This window comes from Morchella importuna (genome assembly GCF_003444635.1).
Source record: "Morchella importuna strain M04M26 chromosome Unknown Morimp01GS024, whole genome shotgun sequence".
Taxonomy (NCBI): domain Eukaryota; kingdom Fungi; phylum Ascomycota; class Pezizomycetes; order Pezizales; family Morchellaceae; genus Morchella; species Morchella importuna.
In genome coordinates this window covers 303,338-321,965 of record NW_025763421.1, presented here as the reverse complement: position 1 = coordinate 321,965, position 18,628 = coordinate 303,338, and the positions used below count along the sequence as shown (strand labels likewise).

The 18,628-nt window shown below is 47.3% G+C and overlaps 3 protein-coding genes across 3 annotated transcripts; all 3 read left to right on the top strand.

The window, feature by feature from the left end:
* Positions 1-119: 119 nt before the first annotated feature.
* Positions 120-2,208, top strand: LAJ45_07518 (uncharacterized protein; the record flags this gene model as incomplete). Its single annotated transcript, XM_046117075.1, has 7 exons — positions 120-462; positions 523-861; positions 935-1,077; positions 1,145-1,279; positions 1,332-1,955; positions 2,011-2,144; positions 2,202-2,208. 7 exons carry the CDS (start codon positions 120-122, stop codon positions 2,206-2,208), a joined length of 1,725 nt encoding a protein of 574 aa, XP_045969720.1.
* Positions 2,209-8,348: 6,140 nt separating this feature from the next.
* LAJ45_07517 (uncharacterized protein) lies at positions 8,349-13,068 on the top strand (the record flags this gene model as incomplete). Its single annotated transcript, XM_046117074.1, has 14 exons — positions 8,349-8,376; positions 8,437-8,510; positions 8,564-8,844; positions 8,900-10,026; positions 10,084-10,547; positions 11,242-11,286; positions 11,442-11,472; positions 11,560-11,624; positions 11,691-11,708; positions 11,776-11,824; positions 12,087-12,109; positions 12,252-12,276; positions 12,348-12,928; positions 13,012-13,068. The coding sequence occupies 14 exons, from the start codon at positions 8,349-8,351 to the stop codon at positions 13,066-13,068; spliced, it is 2,868 nt and encodes a 955-aa protein (XP_045969719.1).
* A 1,990-nt stretch (positions 13,069-15,058) lies between these two features.
* Positions 15,059-16,812, top strand: LAJ45_07516 (uncharacterized protein; the record flags this gene model as incomplete). Its single annotated transcript, XM_046117073.1, has 2 exons — positions 15,059-15,068; positions 15,131-16,812. 2 exons carry the CDS (start codon positions 15,059-15,061, stop codon positions 16,810-16,812), a joined length of 1,692 nt encoding a protein of 563 aa, XP_045969718.1.
* Positions 16,813-18,628: the final 1,816 nt, after the last annotated feature.

The window sequence follows — 18,628 nt, the reverse complement described above, 5'->3', positions numbered from 1 at the left end:
CCGTATCTCCTCCGTCATATTTTTTCTCCCCACAGGTAAACATCTAGTCGCCTTCTGCCTGTCCGTCTGGCACGACAATCGCTTATTACCGTAACTCCTCAGTACAAGGTTAATTCACGATGATGTCTTCTGCTATGAAGCTCAGAGCTGTCCCTGCGGCTGCGGGATTGGCGTCGCGCGGTTCTCGTGCAATTCTTCAACGCCAGGCCACCGCTTTCAAGCCTTCTATTCAAAACCAGATTACTCGTTCGTCGTTCAAGCGTGCTTACGCTTCAGAGGCTTCCCCTGCCCCAGCGAAAAAAGCCCCCAAGAACAGGTTTAGATACGTCAAATACGCATGGAGGGGAACCTACACACTTGCAATTGTGGGAACCGTTTGGTTGGCCTACTCCATCTACGAGACACGTTTTCCTAAGGAGCAGACCGAGCCTGACCCAACAAAGAAGACACTTGTAATTCTTGGTAAGAATCCCTCCGGAAAGGCAATTCAAGTCACAGTTTTAATATTTTTGGCAATTTTAGGATCTGGATGGGGAAGTGTTGCCCTTCTCAAGAAGTTGGATACCGAAAACTACAATGTCATCGTCATTTCACCACGTAACTTCTTCTTGTTCACCCCTTTGCTTCCCAGTTGTCCCACCGGAACTGTGGAGCACCGCAGTATTATGGAGCCATTGAGACACATTCTGCGTCACAAGAAGGCATCTGTTAAGTTCTACGAGGCCGAGGCAACCAAGATTGACAATGACCGCCGGGTTGTTATCATCAATGATAATTCAGACGTGAAGGGAGAAATCCACCAGACTGAGGTTCCCTTCGACTACCTTGTCGTGGGTGTGGGAGCCGAGAACGCGACCTTTGGTAAGTCAATGGATTAGCATGTGACTATGGACTTTTTGGGATTTGGTCTAATGTTTGGGGTTGTGTGTAAAAGGCATTCCGGGAGTCAGAGAGAATGCATGCTTCCTGAAGGAGATTAATGACGCCCACAAGATCCGAAAGAAGGTTATGGACTGCATTGAGACGGCTATGTTCAAGGACCAGACGCAGGAGGAGAAAGAGCGTCTTCTTCACATGGTGAGACATATTGCAGTTCCGGTTTATTATCTTGAAGCTTGAGCGGTGTGCTTATTAAATTTACCAGGTTGTTGTCGGAGGTGGACCAACTGGTGTCGAGTTCGCCGCCGAACTGCAGGATTTCTTTGAGGACGATCTCAAGAAATGGGTTCCGGGAATTACCGGTGACTTCCATGTCACCCTTGTTGAAGCTCTGCCAAACGTGGGTTTATGACCTCCTGTGTGACTCACAACTTTTCTAATTCGTCCGATAGGTCTTGCCCATGTTCAGCAAGACATTGATCGAATACACCGAGCAGACCTTCAAGGATGAGAAGATCGACGTCCGAACCAAGACAATGGTTAAGAATGTGACGGACAAGTACATCGAGGCGGAGGTGACCAAGCCCGATGGTACCAAGGAGAAGCAGATCATCCCCTACGGATGTCTGGTTTGGGCGACGGGTAATGCTGTAAGGAATGTTATCAGGGACCTGATGGGACAGCTCCCCCAGCAGAAGAACTCCCGCCGTGGTTTGGCTGTTAACGAGTACCTTGTCGTGGACGGGACTGAGGGAGTCTGGGCTCTCGGTGACTGTTCAGCAACTAAGTATGCTCCCACAGCCCAGGTCGCCTCGCAACAGGGTGCTTTCTTGGCTCGTCTTTTCAACACAATGGCCCGTACTCAAGCTTTGGAGACTGAGCTGGACCACCTGGATGAGCTTTCCAAGGAAGCTAAGGGCGAGGACCAGGAAGCATTGGAGAAGGAAATCCAGAAGAAGAGCAAGGCTATCAGTAAGGTCAAGCAGCTGTCACCCTTTGAGTACTCTCACCAGGGATCTTTGGCCTACATTGGAATGGACAAGGCGGTTGCAGACATCACTTGGTTCAATGGAAACGTGAGTGCCCTTTAGCCCCGGCATTTTAGATTTTATTTACTCACCTCCCTCATAGCTTGCCTCCGGTGGTTCTTTGACATACCTTTTCTGGAGATCAGCGTACCTGTCCATGTGCTTTAGCACAAGAAACCGTGTTTTGGTGCTCATGGATTGGCTCAAGGTTAAGGTTTTTGGGCGTGATGTCTCAAGGTTAGTTTTTATTTCCACCCTTTAGCTCTGGACCGCATCTAATCTTCTGCCACACAGAGAGTGAACTTCTTTTGGATTATTTGGGTATAATTGGCTGTTCACAAAAGCTTTCTTCCAATTTTGTTTGGGATCTGGTTGAATATTTTCTGTGATGTGTATTTTTGTTATTTGCGTTTTCCATACCATATTACGTTCTCATCAAGGTCACAGAAAGCAAAAAAAGAGGGGGCGTGTTTTACTTTGTCATTATGATAGATAGATTTCCACGTTATACTTTCGTTTGAGCGGTTAGGGGTCTCGGGTTTTTTTTCCTTCTTCTTTGTACAATGTAATTGTATCTATTTTCTTTTATTCTAGTGGTGGTCTGGGTAAGGAAATACGATCTAAATTATAGGGTGACAGTTGTGAGCTCTCCTCATAGATCTACTAATATGTTCGAGTGAGAGCCCGTGAAGTTCTCGGTCCTAATGGGAGCTGACAACGTATCCGGGGCGAATTCACCCACAGAGCTCTAGCACCCGTCCATACCAGCCCAAAAATAACAGCAGTGGTAAAAAAGGCCAGATCTCAACTCACATCGAGGGAGAGAAGACTCACCTAGGTATCATGCATCCCTTCCTCCGACAACGCCGCAAACGCAAGCTCCCCTTAGTGTTGGCACGTGTATGTAAGAATATCTAGAACAGCTTAATTCCACGTACTTTACCGAGACTTGGCACGACTCCCACCGTACTGGGAAAACAACATGTGCAACTCCTGCAAATCTGTTTTCAAATCTGCATAGTAATCCGTTTTTTCCCCCATGTTTCCCCAGAAACCTTGTTTCACGGATAAGTTCGGGGAGGAACCTTGCAGCGGTTTAAGCATTGCCATCTGGACCGGGTGTGGATGCTTGTGGGGGTGGGGGCCCGATATGTTCCGCTGCTGTTGCTGCTGCCTTTTGGGGGTTTTGAGGTGCGAGGTGTGTGATGTGTGAGGTATGAGGTGTGTGAGGTATGAGGTGTTGGGGATGTATCATACGTAGTGTATGATATCGGAGCAAGGGAGGTTCCGGTTTGTTCCTTTTGGCCGAGGTCTTTTTTCTTTATATTTTATTTTTGTGCTGGTTAGTCGGTGAGGGGTGGGGGGATATGAGCTGCGGTTTTGTCGGCGAGTGTAGGTATCGTGATGGTTGGTAGATGTTGAGCACGGGATTGTCGGCGGCGGGGGGGGGGGGGGGGGGGCGGGATTGTCGGCGGGCGTGTGGGGTGCCTTTAATTGTATGTACTCGGGGCAGGTAAGAAGAACCTGAAAATGACTTTTGATGGTAACAACCTCTGATTCGCGGCTGGCGAAAAGCTACACAAAATTGAGCACCTGCTTGCAGCTTGCATTTTCAGGTTCTTATTGCCTGCCCCGAGTATATGGAATTGTCGGCAGGAGTAGGTTTTTTATTATAGCGTAGTTTGATACAGAAAGACAGAACATACATGGGGATTTATCGGCGGGACGGGTTTGTCGGCGAGGGAGCGACGTAGAGGAGGTGCTATATGTCGTGCACATATATGTATGTAGTTGATAGAAGCTAGACGTGCAGTAGAGTGAGGATGAGAGCAGCGTATGCAAGACCCCGCCTCCGCCCACCCGTCAAATATGCGTGTGCTAGCGAGGTACTAAACCCCCGCTTGCATGCAGGAGTGGGGGAAATAGTGAGGTGACTCGACAGCTGGGGCGGGCGTAGGTATTGGTGGTGAGCACGAGACCGGAATCTCGCATCTACCTCTCCCTTCTCTCTCTTATTTCCCCCTCTCCATCCTCTCTAGCCAGCCTAAGGAGAATCAAGGAAAGAGGAGGACGAGGAGGAGGAGAAGCTTACATACATGCAGTCCCGAATTCCGGAAGTACATGTAGCCCAAATTAAGAGACTCGATACCTGGCTATAAGCACCGGTGATCGATCACAATTTTCTCCCCTTGGCACCTCCACAGAGGGGTGAGCAATGCTAATTGTTGAAAGGAAAAGTTACTGGGGCTGTATTGGTCCTTAGCATAATACTGAGGTTGCGATAGATAGACCACGGTGTGTTGTCACTCGAGATACCTCGGTCATATAGGCTCCAGCTAGGTATTGTCCTGCCCTGCTTTAAAGCAAAGGTAGGATGCTTGACCTTGTTCGCCAGTCACATTTGTTATAAGATACTTCGTCATTGTTTAACCGCAATTAAGGTGAACAATATTAACAATTGTAGGTCAAACCGGCTATTATCGTAATGAATAGCTGTGGAGATGTGGTACTACTGCGCGTTCTATTGATTAACAGGGGGCGGAGTGATAAGATAGATAAATTTCAAGGACGTACTTGGATGCGGCCATGGTACTCCGCCCTGGACTTCGAAGCTTCTCAAAATCTCTCACGTGACATATCGAGTGAGTTTATGTGATCCAATTTCAGAGAATAAACTTTCTCTTTTGTCTGTGCCATTTTACAAGTTTATAATGGCAACTTTATCTATCACGGGTCTAACTCCCGAAATTTTAAAGAACCCACAAGAACACACGGTAAGCACGAGAAGCCAAAAGGAACCTAATCTAATTGATCATACCTACCGCCTTCTCAAGTCTCTGGAAGGGTCCAAAGCCTAAACATTAAGCCTCAAATCCAAGAAACCAAAGACAAGACTTGAGGAGAGGTAAATGCCTCAAAAGAAGACATAGAGTAGAATTCCCAGCTATCTCTGGCCAACCCCACGAAGAAAAACGTTACGTAGTCCCGAGCTCAACAGGAAGCCAAAGGACCTCGCTGAATTGATAGCCACTACTCGGTCGCCCCCTTCGAGGAACCCAAAACCCGGGAAGCCCAAAGCCCAAGAGAGACATGAGGAAAGAAGGGGAGAAGTTCGAATCTCAACTTATATATACTCCTCATCCTGCCTATGGGGTTAAGCTGGACTGCCTGAAATCAACTTCGGCGCTGCTTGGCCTTAGCATCTTGAATTTTCAATCTCGAGTCGAGGGTCCAGCCTTCTGAAACTAATATAGCTGATAACCGATTCAATGGATCTTTCCACAGGAAGTACAGCAAGAGACGAGCTCACTGCCCATGAATGATGGAATCAAGAAGTTTCCTCCTATTCCGAGAGAGGTTGGGGGTTAGTGAGTGGAAGTTAGTCTGTGATTACGTATGGAAAATACCTTCTTCGGTGGGCAGTCTGCGCGCTCGCTGATCTAATTTTAGGTGGATTTGAACATACCTGACTTCAAGTTAGCGGGCAGAAGATGGTCGTGAGGGGAAACGGTGATGGGAGTAATGAGATATGTTAGAGACGAGTGAAGCTGTGTCATGGATGATGTAACTGGAGAACAGCACCCTTAGGAGATGGCCACGAGACTATCACCCAATCAAGACACTTTCTTTTTTCATCTATAAAACTTCGCTCTTCTCAGCGGATGGGATCGTGCCACTATATAGTTGGCGGATAGAAGAAAAAACAGGATAATATGTTATGGTGGGGCAATGAAGTGGTTCAGCGGATAAAAGAAAAGCGATATGCTGCGATATGGTGGGCATGGGGTGCACTGGAATATGGTAATTTGGTGGGACTTCTAAGATCTAGAGGGCGCACCAGCATCGTAAGACTACAGTGTTGGCTGAAATATTATAGTTTGATGAATACGGTGATCTTACAGTATTATTATTGTTGAATTGATAATACGTATTGTAGGAATAACAGAACCAATGCTATATAAATAAGACGTTCACCGGAATACAACATTTCAATGAACACGGTGACCCTACAGTATTATTATAGCTGAGTTGTTAATACGTACTGTTGAGAATGCGGTAATCATGTGGTATTGGTGCAGTATTCACGGAATGAAATTATTTTTGGTAATATTGATTCCGCATGGTTCTGCATTGGGAGTGTTTCAAGTGCGTATTTCAACAAATAAATCTTTACGATGGGATAGATGCAGTACTTCGATAAAGACGGTGATCTGAACAATGAGTATTGCCACGACAATCATTGATCTTGAAAACAAAATACTATCAACACTACTGGTTTAACTTCGGGTGCCCTGGGTACAAAAAGTTGTGCATGCGACGGTGGTCGTAGGCGATCGCTACCGTCTTTCGCTGGGGTTTGGGCGTAGATTCTGGTGATACCTACACAACCTTTGAAGAATCAAACAGTCGTGTGTAGCCTATGAGTGAGCTCGTACATAGTTCGAACAAGTTTGGGTTCATGGGCTTTGGTTCGGAAAGTCGCATGTTTCATAATGATTCTGGTGAAGTGTCAATGATCGAAAATACAGGATATAACTCTACATAGTGTATGTGTTTGGAGTTGAGAGAGAAAATATCGATAACAATAGGAAAGTATCTATGCACATGTTGTCAAGGCGTTAAATCTCTCATGTCTGGGCTCCTTCCCTTCTTACCTCGACACTACGCTATTCAGCTTCGTTAAGATCATCGTGATTATGACTCGTAGTTAGACGACGCGTATTGTGTAGAGGAAAACTATTACCCTGTAATTTAGATATTACAAAATTCTTAATAGGCGAGCATCACGCATCGAACAGCAGAGCACTTAAGTGCTTAGGGCGCGGCTGGGAATACTCACACGGATCCGTCGAACAGAGAAATGTGAAAACTGCACAATTTTCTCTCTTTACCTGCATGTAAATATATAAAAGGAACAGACTTCCTTCGTTTCACTGGCCTGGCCGAGAACTGCCCCAGAAAACTGCGTCTTACATTATAAAGTGCACTTTGCTTACTGTAGTTCTTAAAAGATGGTATTTTTGCCTCCTCCCTAGGGTTCTGACTGTATAAATGTTGGTTCACTATAACGTTGGGGAGCAGGGTAGAGCGTTAATTCTATAGGTGCTTATATTTGAAGCGTGAAGCCTGATCATCGGGGTCTGAGGCTTGAGGGTCCAGGTTCAAAGAATGCGGGTGCGGGGTATTTATTTGTTACTAGCGCTAGTCCTTTATGCAAACCAAGCTATCATTCTCATTGGGATATTTCCACCGGAGACTGCGTTTAAGGGTTGTAAACGTAGAAATTATCTCTGATACAAGGAATTGTGAAATTCAAGGCTGCGGAGGCTGAACTTTATAATATTTCCGGAAATTGATGTTACATCATTAATTCCATAGCTGCAAGGCTGCATGTACTTTATGAACCAATCAATAAATCAACATAGCCTCGCAGGTACTAACATCGAGTGATATTCTATGATTACTAGGTTCACGCCTACTAAAACCAGGGTAAGCGGGATATTCCATGTCTATCATTGCCTAAAGCAATTAAGATGTACTACGGGTGCCAGGGTAAGTCTGTAGACAGGTGGCGGTGCATAGGGAGGAGATTCCTTAATATTTGTTTGTGTGTCACCGCCACCTGTCTACAGACTTACCCCGGCACCCGTAGTACTTTCTCAGCAATAAGTACATGTATCTAAGAAAGGAATGCAACTATGGCTCGAGAAGCTATGGTGGGTAGGTGTGTAAACTTCGGCGTTTGCAGCCAATCAATCTATAGGAATTGGGAGATCTACCCCCATAATGGTACTAGCGCCTAGCCTGACGGTGGAATTTTCTCTAATTCCCATACAAAAAAAGTTCCTCTGAAGTTGACACACCCACCCCCTATGCCTTCTCGCGCCATAGGCATATCTTGTTATCCTTACATGTATTTATCCACTGCATTACCACGCGGGAAACGAGGAATAGAATAAGAGAGGGCTCTGAGGCGTTCATTTCCTATGTCAGAAATATGTGAGAGGAGGCGGAGGAGGAGGGGCAGTTCAGGGGTATTGCCATAACTGTAAAGTTGCATGCAATTAATGAATTAAACAAAAAAAAAAATCCACTGCATTACCAGATACGTCTGAATTCGATGCACAGCAACTCACTCGAATGATGTCTTCTACGGCATGCCACATCTGCCAAGCTTACTTAACTGACAAGGGCTGAAACAAACCATGCTCGAAACCATAAAGCATCATTACCTGAGATGGAATGTGGCTCAGTAAACCCGTGTGACGTATGCCTTCACACCCCTGCCTAGTCCTGAGCTAGGCGGTCATTTGCCCCGCTTAAAGCTCAGAGCTCAGATACAAGTATCTACATGTACCTTTGGTATTTACCCACCGCCATCTCCAGTCTACACTACTATACGCCCTCGAACCGTTCTTCCGCACACAATTCATCTTCAAAATGACTTCTACGACATTAGCGGACCTCCGTAGGCTTCCTATAATCTTAGATGTAATGCTTGACTCGTAGCTAACTATGTCCATCTTAGCGGCCGAGCTGCTTCATGATATCTTTGGATATATAGGCTGGACGGAGATAATCAAGTCTTCAAGATTGATATGTGTACGATCCCCATCACTAAACAATCAAATGGTTCCATCTAATGCTTCAGACAGAAAAAAATAAAAGGTGTCGTCGAACGAGACTACTTCTGGCAAAAACGTCTAGAAGATGCCATCCAGCTCCCATATAGTCTCAGCAATCTTCCGCGGTTTAAAGATGTCCCGACAATGCGGCTTTTCCTCGCAGTCACCAAAGCCCGCACCTATACTTGGGGAGAAAGCGCTCTTGGTAAGCTTGGCCACTCGTATCCAATCACCGCTAGTACAAGAGGCATTGGGACCCCGCTGGAGATCAGAACTCTGCGAGAGGTCTTTGTCGTAGATATCAAGGCTGGGTAAGAGCTCCACTACTAGGAAACATCGTTCTTAAGCTAATTACCTGCCCTATAGCGGTTGGAGTACTCATTTTCTCACTTTCGACGGCAAGGTTTATAGTTACGGGTCGATGAATGGGCAGTATGGGTTTAGGCAGCGTGATAATTCTGGCGATGCTATTAAGATGATGATTGATACCCCCATCGCGCGCATCTCTGCTGGCCGTAACCACCTCATTGCTCTTGATGTAGAGGGTCAGATTTACTCTTATGAATCCCTTCAGAGCCCTCCCAAACGAATCGATTTTACGGAGAGCTGGATTGTTAAATCAGATCCGTACTCAAGCTCCACTGAAGTTGGAAAGGTTAGGAAGGTTGTGGGTGGGTGGGATTGCAGTGGTGCATTGGTATATGGACATGGCCTTCTCATCTGGAAGCACGATAAAAGGATCCCCAGTACCAGCAGGAACATAGGCGAACCCGAGGATCGTAGGCGTGTCCAGGAGAGCCTAGTTACAGCACCTATCCTTGACCCGCAGGAACACCAAAGGACAACTAACCTGGAGCGCGAAAAGGAAATCATTGATTTCATTCTTATTGAAGGTTTTATTGTTTTTGTAACTGCAGGCGGCAGGGTTTACTGTATAGAGGAGAGGGACGGCGTCCCTATTTTACCGCCAGTCTTTCTTCCTCACTTTTCCGTGCACGAACCCACGGATGAGGAGATCCTTGATCTGAAGGGATACAGGAACAAGAAGGCTGACCGCATCTCAGGGTTTTTCAAGAAGTTTGCGGTTTACAATAGGAATGGACTTGTCCATGTGGGGGATGCCGACCTTCTCAGAAGAGCTGTTGAAAACAACCGTCGGCCAGAAGTTCCAGAGAAAGAGAAAGACGAAATAAGACCACTAGCCATTCCAATCCTCAACAAATTTGGCACAATCGCTCAGATAGTTTTTGGCGACTACCACAGTCACGCAGTCACACAGGACGGAAGATTACTGTCTTGGGGTGTAGAGAGTCAAAATTGCGGATGCCTTGGAATCGGGGATCTTAGAGAAGCGGAACGTAGAGGTGTGGTGTGGCATTGGGAGAATGGAACTCTTGATGAAGCTGCAGAAGTGTTCTTCCAGGATCCGCCATACCCTAAAAGCTGTTATCCGCCCAGAGGGGAGGATGGTAAGCCTCAGTGGGATGTCATAGGTAAGGCAGTTCTGTCACAACAATTCGAGGATCCTGACTAATTGCAATTTGCCACAGAGAAATCGGAAGGCACAGAAGAAGACGTGTGCCTGGACAAGAGAGAATATTGTGTTTTGGGAGTTTCGGCAGCTGGATGGCACTCGGCTGCACTTGTTCTTCCTGTTACCGATGATTTACTCTTCGGAACTGAACCTGAGGAACGCACTCCCGAAGCTCAGGGATCCTCAAACCGTGATCTTGAGGTTGATGTAAATACGTTGGCGCCGCCCTTCGTTGGTCATGGCGGCGTCGAAGGTGTCTCAAGTGTTGCGAGAGGTATGAGGGGTGGATTGAGGGGTGGATTGAGGGGTGGATTGAGGGATGGATTGAGGGGTAGGATCGGTATGATGGGTGGGTTTATGAGTGGAGTTTCTTCTAGCGGCGTGCGTGTGACGGGGTTAGACGAAGAGATGAGACAGGAAGCTCAAGAGCTGTCCCGCGCAGCTGGTGCGAGAGAGCCTGAAGATGATAGGCCTCTTAGGGTTCGTAGACAACAGCCTCCGGCGGAATAGGTAGACCGTAGGCCTATAAACGGAGGGGATTATTAGAACTTGCAAATGAATGATACCAAGTTACCTATATTTGTCCGGTTTTGCGACATGCATGTATTTTTTTTTATATATATATTTTTTATTTTGCTGGACGGCTTGTCTTATTCTTTTGAACCACCCGAAGAATAGACTTTAGAGTACGGCACTTTGAAATTGAAATGGGGCCGACTGTACATAAATATCTCATCGAGTTTTTATTTCCGGTACCAATCGTGGGAAGCTCTGTGCGCTTTGACAACAGCAAAGCTTAGCATGTGCCAGGACCAGGTACTCTCTCTGTGGTGGGCACATGTAGGTAAGTAAGACGGGGGGTAGAATATGTGGTTATCCAGCTTTATCTAATACACCAGCGAAGCGTGGGGTCTCTACAGGTAGAGTATGTAGGCACTATGCTCTGCTCTAGTTACTCGACACGATAACCAGCTCACTCATTCCTGGGCGGCGTGGCGCGGATCTCGGGTTTCTTAACTCCTTTACCTGGTGGGCATGGGGGAGGGGAAGAAGGAAGGGAGTTTTGTTTGTTGTTACATCCATTTATCTTATTTATCATCTCATTCAAGGCAAGGTAGGTCAGGTATGCGGTGCATATAGTTAGAGCTAGAGTAGTTGTGCTGTTGCGGTGCAGCTCGGGACAGGAGACTCCCGGCACAAGAACAAGGGGAGTAAATTAGTAAGTGCTCTCTTCCACACGTGTGCCTAAAGAACACAATCTGTAGCCTCGATGGTAGATCGGAGAAGATGATGATGAAAAAAAAGAAGAAGAAGAAGAAGGCTGGGAGGGATATATTTTACTCTGGTTGACTGACGAAGCGGGGGGCGAAGCAGGAGCAGGCGATTCGCCTTCGTCTCACCTCTGGTGCTTTACTCAATCCTTTAATGATCCTTTTAATCCTTTCCCCTAGTTCGGGAGCACACAGCTGATCGAGTTTGGGGGCAAGTGAAGTGATGTGTGACACAGCAACGACGACTCTTTGTGCTCCGCCTCATGTGTGGTACGCAGCTTCATTAGTAAGTGGGTGAAAGCAGCAGAAGAGCAGATATGTGGCTACACTTGGTATGTAGGTATGTGTGTAGGTACATACCCTAGTTACCGTACGTACCGGTGGATAGCGCCAACTACCGGGGGAGAGAGAGGTGTTGAGCAGTTTATTTAAGATAGGAGCTGCTGGCTGTCGACATTTCGGTCCCTCAAGTTTCAACGGCTGGCGGTCTGTCTGGTCTATCTGTCTTAATCTATCTGCCTGTCTGTCTGGTCAATTGGAATCTCAACGGCCTTCTTGATACATACTATCTACATACTCTACCTCATACAGCAGTAGTACCTACATCTTGCATACACATAATACTCTACGAGGTCTGCGAATAGGATCAAGGCTGCACACCACCTTTATACCGTTACATAGACATCACCTACCTATATTACTCTGCCTTCATAGGTAGATTCTCTCTCTACTCGTTAGTTTCAAGTAGCTAGCACACACATATCTTCTAAGGTGCATACCCCGCACTCTTTGTCTGCTCCTTCTTTATCCACCCCCCCCCCCCCTCGACCTCGATATTTCTACACTTATTCAGTTCCAGTCCCTACACACAACACCTCAAAAACTCAAACTCATACTCACATCTCTACCTTAGAAACAAAAAACAAGCTACCCATCATGTCCGACTACTACGGTGCCCCTCAACCACCTCCCTACACCCCCCCAGCGGGCCAATACACCTCCCCACCAGCCAACACCTACGGCTCCCCCACTCCCGGCGCCTACCAGCAACAACCCCCGCAACAGCCATACGGTGCCTACAACCCCGACGCCAAACCCCCCACCGGCTACTACGACAACACTTACGGCGCCACCCCCAACCCACAACAACCCTACTACCCCCCTCAGCAGCAATACGGCGCCTACCAGCAGCCACAGACCCAGCAGCCCCAGCAGCAATACGGCTACACTTCCCCGCCGCCCCAGCAGCCCTACTACCCCCCCACCGGCGGCGACTACTACGGTAACCGCTCCGCCTCCGCTACGCCGTCGACGGCGTCCACGGGATATCCCCCGCAGCAGCAGGCATACGCGGTGCAGCAGCATCAACAGCCAGTGTATCATCAGCCACAGGGCCCCGGGGGCCAGATGGACCCGTATGCGTACCAGCAGCCGTCAGGGCCTGGTGCGTATGCGGATGGGTCGCAGCCGGGGTATGGGCAGCCGGGGGCGGAGGGAGAGAGGGGGTTGGGCAGTACGTTGATTGGTGGCGGCGCGGGAGCGTTCATTGGGAGTAAGATGGGATTTGGGAAAGTCGGAGGTGCGGTAGGGGTATGTACCTTCCCTATTGAGTTGGGCGCAGAGCGGAGAATTTTGTTTTATGGAAATGGCGGGCTAATGATCGCGGTGTGTAGGGAGCTATCGCGGCGAACTTGTTGAGCCACCATAGTAAGAAGAAGAAGCACCACTAAGCGTGCTAGTCTTCTGTCGCAGGCAGGTGAGTATCGATATCAAACCCATAGCGTAGTAAGGGGTTCGGAGAGAAAAAAATGGGACGGCTTTTAATTCCTTTCCCCCCTTTTTTTATTTTCATTCTTATCTATTGTGTTTTTTTTTCCATTAGCACTTTGCTCGGTCTGGTCCGTAGTTGGATGTTTTTTTATGCCTCTGGATTCAGTTTTAGGTCATTTTTTTGTATGTACCAAGTAACTTACATTCATCGCCTTTTCGGAAAGGATCATTTTACCACTTGCCCACTTGTGCTAGTAGATAACGCTAGTGCTGCTACTCTAGCTGCTACTAACTATTTTGACAACTGTTACTACTGCTGCTACTACTAATATTAGTAGTAGCTAATAGCCGGGACTTGCCCTTACCCTAGATTCTCATGCAGCTATCCGCACGTCTTCAACTCTAAGCCAATCGTAGTGTTAATACGATATCTGGATGTTTGTCTGGTCGGTCGTATCGGACGGGTTGTGGTATATAATAGAAATGCACCAGCGGGAGGGAATTGTTGCTTCATGGATTATCACTCGTGATATCATAAGTTACCGACGCTGTTGGGTCCACGCGCTGTATAAGTTAAATCGCGAGAGACAATGAGCCTTGCGCCCCCGATAGCTTCACAGTGGGTATACTTTTCATTATCATCTCAAATGATGAAGGAGGGTCTTGAACCAGTCAGCATCCATGAGCCTTGGGCCTTGGCCTTTGGTTTATCGAGTTGCTTGTCTGCACTTTCACGGACTGGGAATGGAAACGAAGGGAAGGCTAATTCTGATGTGTCTTCTTCTGTGGTTAGTATAGCCCGGGTGGTTTGTAAAGACTCGATACTGGCTATTGATATATCAACTAGCAGGGCAGCTGGGTCCATGGTTCCAAGAGAAATCCAGCGCTACAGATACGGAACGAAGTATCCATGGACCTCCGCTTGAGAACTCGAAAGATCATGCTGGTCGGTATTTCCCCTTTCTCTGACACTCATAGGCTGTAGAATGTACCTCTCGCTTAAAAATCCTCCTGGGCCTTGGCCCTGCTTCGTAAAACAAAAATGCTCGGATCTTTTTTCTCTCCGCGGAAGCCCCACTGGGCCACTATGGGGCTTGTAGTGTCAATGACCTTTGAGCATCTCCCTCCCCACAATAGCCAGCATTCGCCCCCCAATGGGCTTGCTATGCCCCCACCCTCACTCTGGATCTGGGGACAAGCCAAGAGACAGATAAGAAACCGCCGTGGCTGTACATGTACTTCGGTATCAAGGGTAAGTGAGTAGAACGAACGTGGCAGCGTGGCTAAAGCTGTAGTTTTCCTGTTTTGCTCGCGAATATGAACCGCCGCGTTCTACTCACTTACCCCTGATACCGAAGTACAGATTTAGTGCCCCTGCTTGTGTACGCGTGTTCCGCGGGTTTCCGGTGTCTGCTGATCATTTAGAAAGTTTCCACCCCCCTTTTTCCTATCCAGTAGGGAGCTGTCTGAGATGAGACTAAGTCTTGGTCTAGTCTAAGCTTGAACGATCGAGTGAGCAGCTGTGAGCCAAGCCTGGAGATACCTTAATTAAGCTTTGCAAGGTGAAGAAATCTTTTGGCCCTGCACTTCAGAATAGGTTAACGGTGTGATAAAACTCAACGATTGGCATATTGGGCGTCGCTCAGGAACTGACCCACTGTTGAGGTCCGGCGGCGAGCTACATCGCTGGCCGGTCGATTCGCTATATATGTGGTCTCTCCTAACGTCGTTCGTGATTGGCAGTCTCTCTTGCAACTACCGATATGCAATAGACGTCGCCCAAAGGACATTTTAACTTATAATATCGATAAAGGTATTGTATATGTAGCCAAAGCTAAGAGCCATTCGAACTTAAGCCAATAGTGTTGCTTAGTCAGGATCAGAAACTTGAAGCCTCACCTCCACGCGACGCAACAGCTCTCCCCAGATTCGTCTCGGACACGATCAACAATGGGAAAAGGTGAGTGATAAATTAATTGATTACCTGTGCTTTGGCGAAATATTTTACTAACGATTGTACAGGAACCGATAAACTCTACATAACGCACAGCGAGTGGGCCAGCGACGATTTCGGCGCCTCTACCGGCTTCGCTTCCAAAAATACTCTCCCTTTCCGCCGCCTTCCTTACAACTTCTGCTCCCTATCGCTCCAGCCTTTCTCACACCCCGTGTGCACTGCCGATGGAACAATTTTCGATCTCACGAACATCATCCCATGGCTCAAAAAGCACGGGACAAATCCCGTCACGGGGGGCAAGCTAGCCTACGGAGAGCTTCTGAAGCTTAACATGCACAAAAACGACGATGGCGAATACTGCGACCCGGTGACATTCAAAGTGTTCACCGATAATACTCATATCGTCGCGCTACGAGCAAGCGGTAATGTCTTCGCTTGGGACACGGTTGAGCGACTGAACATCAAGCCAAAGCATTGGGAAGATTTGGTCAGTGGCGATGTATTCAGTCGCAAAGATATAATCACTCTGCAAGATCCCCATAACTTGTCAAACCGGGATATGAGTAACTTCAAATACCTTAAGGAAGGGACCAGCACCCTGACTCCAGAGCAGGAGGCCAAGCGCGCAGATCCACTGAGTAATATCAATCTCTCCGCTATAGGCTCCTCTTCAAAGATTCTTGCCGCGAAGGCCGCCGTTGCCAAAGCCCGCGCTGCAAAATCATCAGACCCAAATCACAACCCTGCCGTGCCGCGTTCCTCCAGCGCACTTTCGCGTGGCGGCGCAGAATCGTCGTCGAATACATCTAACAGAGCGGCTGTCCCATACAATGCAGCTCGCCATACCACTGGAAAAGCTGCTGCATCATTTACATCCACGGCCATGAGTGTCCACACAACCTCTGAGCGTGCGCTTCTCTCTGATGAAGAGTACATGCTCAAGCCCAAGAAGATCAAGTACAAAGGTTATGCTCGTATCCAGACAAATCTCGGAAATTTAAACATCAAGCTGCACACGGACTACGCCCCCAAGGCTGTCTATAACTTTGTAAAGCTCTCTCAGAAGGGTTACTACAATGGCGTGAAATTTCATAGATCAATAAGAAATTTCATGATCCAAGGCGGTGATCCCACAGGAACAGGTCGCGGGGGGGAAAGTTACTGGGGTAAGACTTTTGATGATGAATGGGAAAGTCCGTTGCTGCACGACTCAAGAGGTGTTATTTCAATGGCAAATAAAGGGAAGAACACCAACACATCGCAATTCTTCATCACCTACCGCCCTGCCAAACATCTCGATAAGAAACATACTATATTTGGTCAAGTAGTTGGCGGACTGGAGGTACTTGATAAAATGGAGACTACTCCTACTGGTGAGGGTGACCGACCTACAAAGGATATTGTTATAAATGAAGTGATTGTTTTTGTGGATCCGTTCGAGGAGTTCTTGAAACAGCAGGCAGAGGACCAGGAGAAAGAGAAGCAGGAAGAGGAGAAGAAGAGAGTAGGGACTGAGGATGACATGACTACATGGACTGGGAAAAGGTTAAAGGATGGTAGGAGAAAAGCTGATGGGACCGAGGGAGTGACAGGGGTAGGAAAGTATCTAAAAGCTGCAACAGTGAAGGCGGCAGCTGGTGAGGAAGATGAGATTGTGGGTGTGGTAGAAGACGAGTATACCTATGAGGAGCCAGTTAAGAAGAAGACAAAGAGTGGCGGAGGCTTTGGGAATTTCGATAGTTGGTGAAGGGTTCCTTTGGCGTGTTTAATGCAATAGATTTTGATTTAAAATATATGTATATGTGTATTCTCTATTAATCACCTCCATTGGCAGATTGAGTACGCTTGAACCGGGAATGATCGAGGTTGGGGCGGTAAAGTTACTTGATAGGTGTAGGTATCATACTTCTAGATGTACATTTACATGTACTGTCGTTCACGGGGTATTGGTGGATACTGGGTATTGGCGAATTGCAGGTAAAATTTGGCTTGGCTGTCTCTTTTTTGCCCTGTTCACCATCACCCAGTATCCGCCAATACCCCGTGAACGACGGTACTTTATCTCTACCAACTCTCTTTCGCGCGTTAAGAAAGTAGAAATGGTCTGACCGTGTGCAGTTTCGTCAAGGGTCATTGTGCGAAGTGATAGGCTGCGCACTAAACACGGGATATATGTAGTACAGTCGCACCTACATACATGTATATTTGCTATTTCATGTACGTATATGGCTTGGACTTCCAGAATACGCTTACGACACAATGGGGTGCATATTACGGGGGATAAATCCCGTAGAATAAAAAAATATGTCCTTGTGATACTGCCAAGAGTCCCTACCCCCACGGCTTTCAGTTCCCAAGCTCTCTTATTCTCTACTCGATTGGTCTTAGGATTTTGCTCTAGATTTTAGGTACCGCGCGCGAGCCTCTGAAAAAGGTTTCCACGAAACAGAAGCAGGGGGAAAAATCTACCGGGTGTAATTCTCAAAGCAAAGTCTATCACCATATAAATTCATACATGAACAACGGCATAAGCCGAAGCGAGCGCATATCTCATTGACGGTCAAACGCGACCTTCCTCTGGTACTGGCCCCTTTGAGACTCGACGTTGGGACTCGGATACAAATAGCTCTCATATTTAGATAAAAATGAAGCTAATGAGGTCTTTCTCATTGTAACCTCGTTCGCCTTACTTTTCGACCGGCCTTTCCTCCAAAACACATGATTGATTCACACTAAAGTTTCAATCCAGGGAACCAGGGCCCGTGCACATGGAGGCTCTGCGCGGCTCTGTTAGGCTCATTTGAGGCTCTGCGGAAGCAGGCTCCGAGACAGGGCTGATAACCCTAGTCCATAAATAGTAACAATGAACCCAACTACAAACAACCGCGACTTCTACGGCTTATTACTTCTCCCACTCGACAACAACTACATGTATTTATGTCATCTCGAAAGATAGATTTCACCTAGATAGCCAGCTACAACCACTGTTTACTTACTGATTGTAGCGTTCTCCTACTGCAGACACATGAGAAAGCCATGGCAGGGGTCAGGGTTTATGGAGGCCTGCATACGGAGCGCGAGTCAAAGCAACAGCGTTGGAATTAAAGCGGCCCCAGACATTTGTCCACGGGTCACAACTTTAAAGTAGGCCAGATATGTACGTGTATACATGTATTTTCACGAATTCGTCTCAATAATCAACGTTGTTAAGTACCAACCCTTGCTGCCACTTACTTTCTTGCTTCATGCGTTGGAAGGCTTCCCCGTAATTTGTCGATTTAGTTGCTAGCTTACCGATCGGCTCATTTGATAATGACTTGCAGATAGATCCTGTCCACGTGGATATCGTAGCGTATGATAAACAAGGGGAAATATAATAAACTGGCCCGCATATTCCCGCCAGCATCCAATCTTTCTGGAATAATGACACCGAAATAACGGTACATGACCATCTTCGGGCTGCGCAAAACCAGAACTAACCTCAACAAATATATCTGTACATGTTCAGGACAGGGTTCCTAGCTGAAAAAAAGCTCGGACAGAAGGAATACGAACCTACCCCC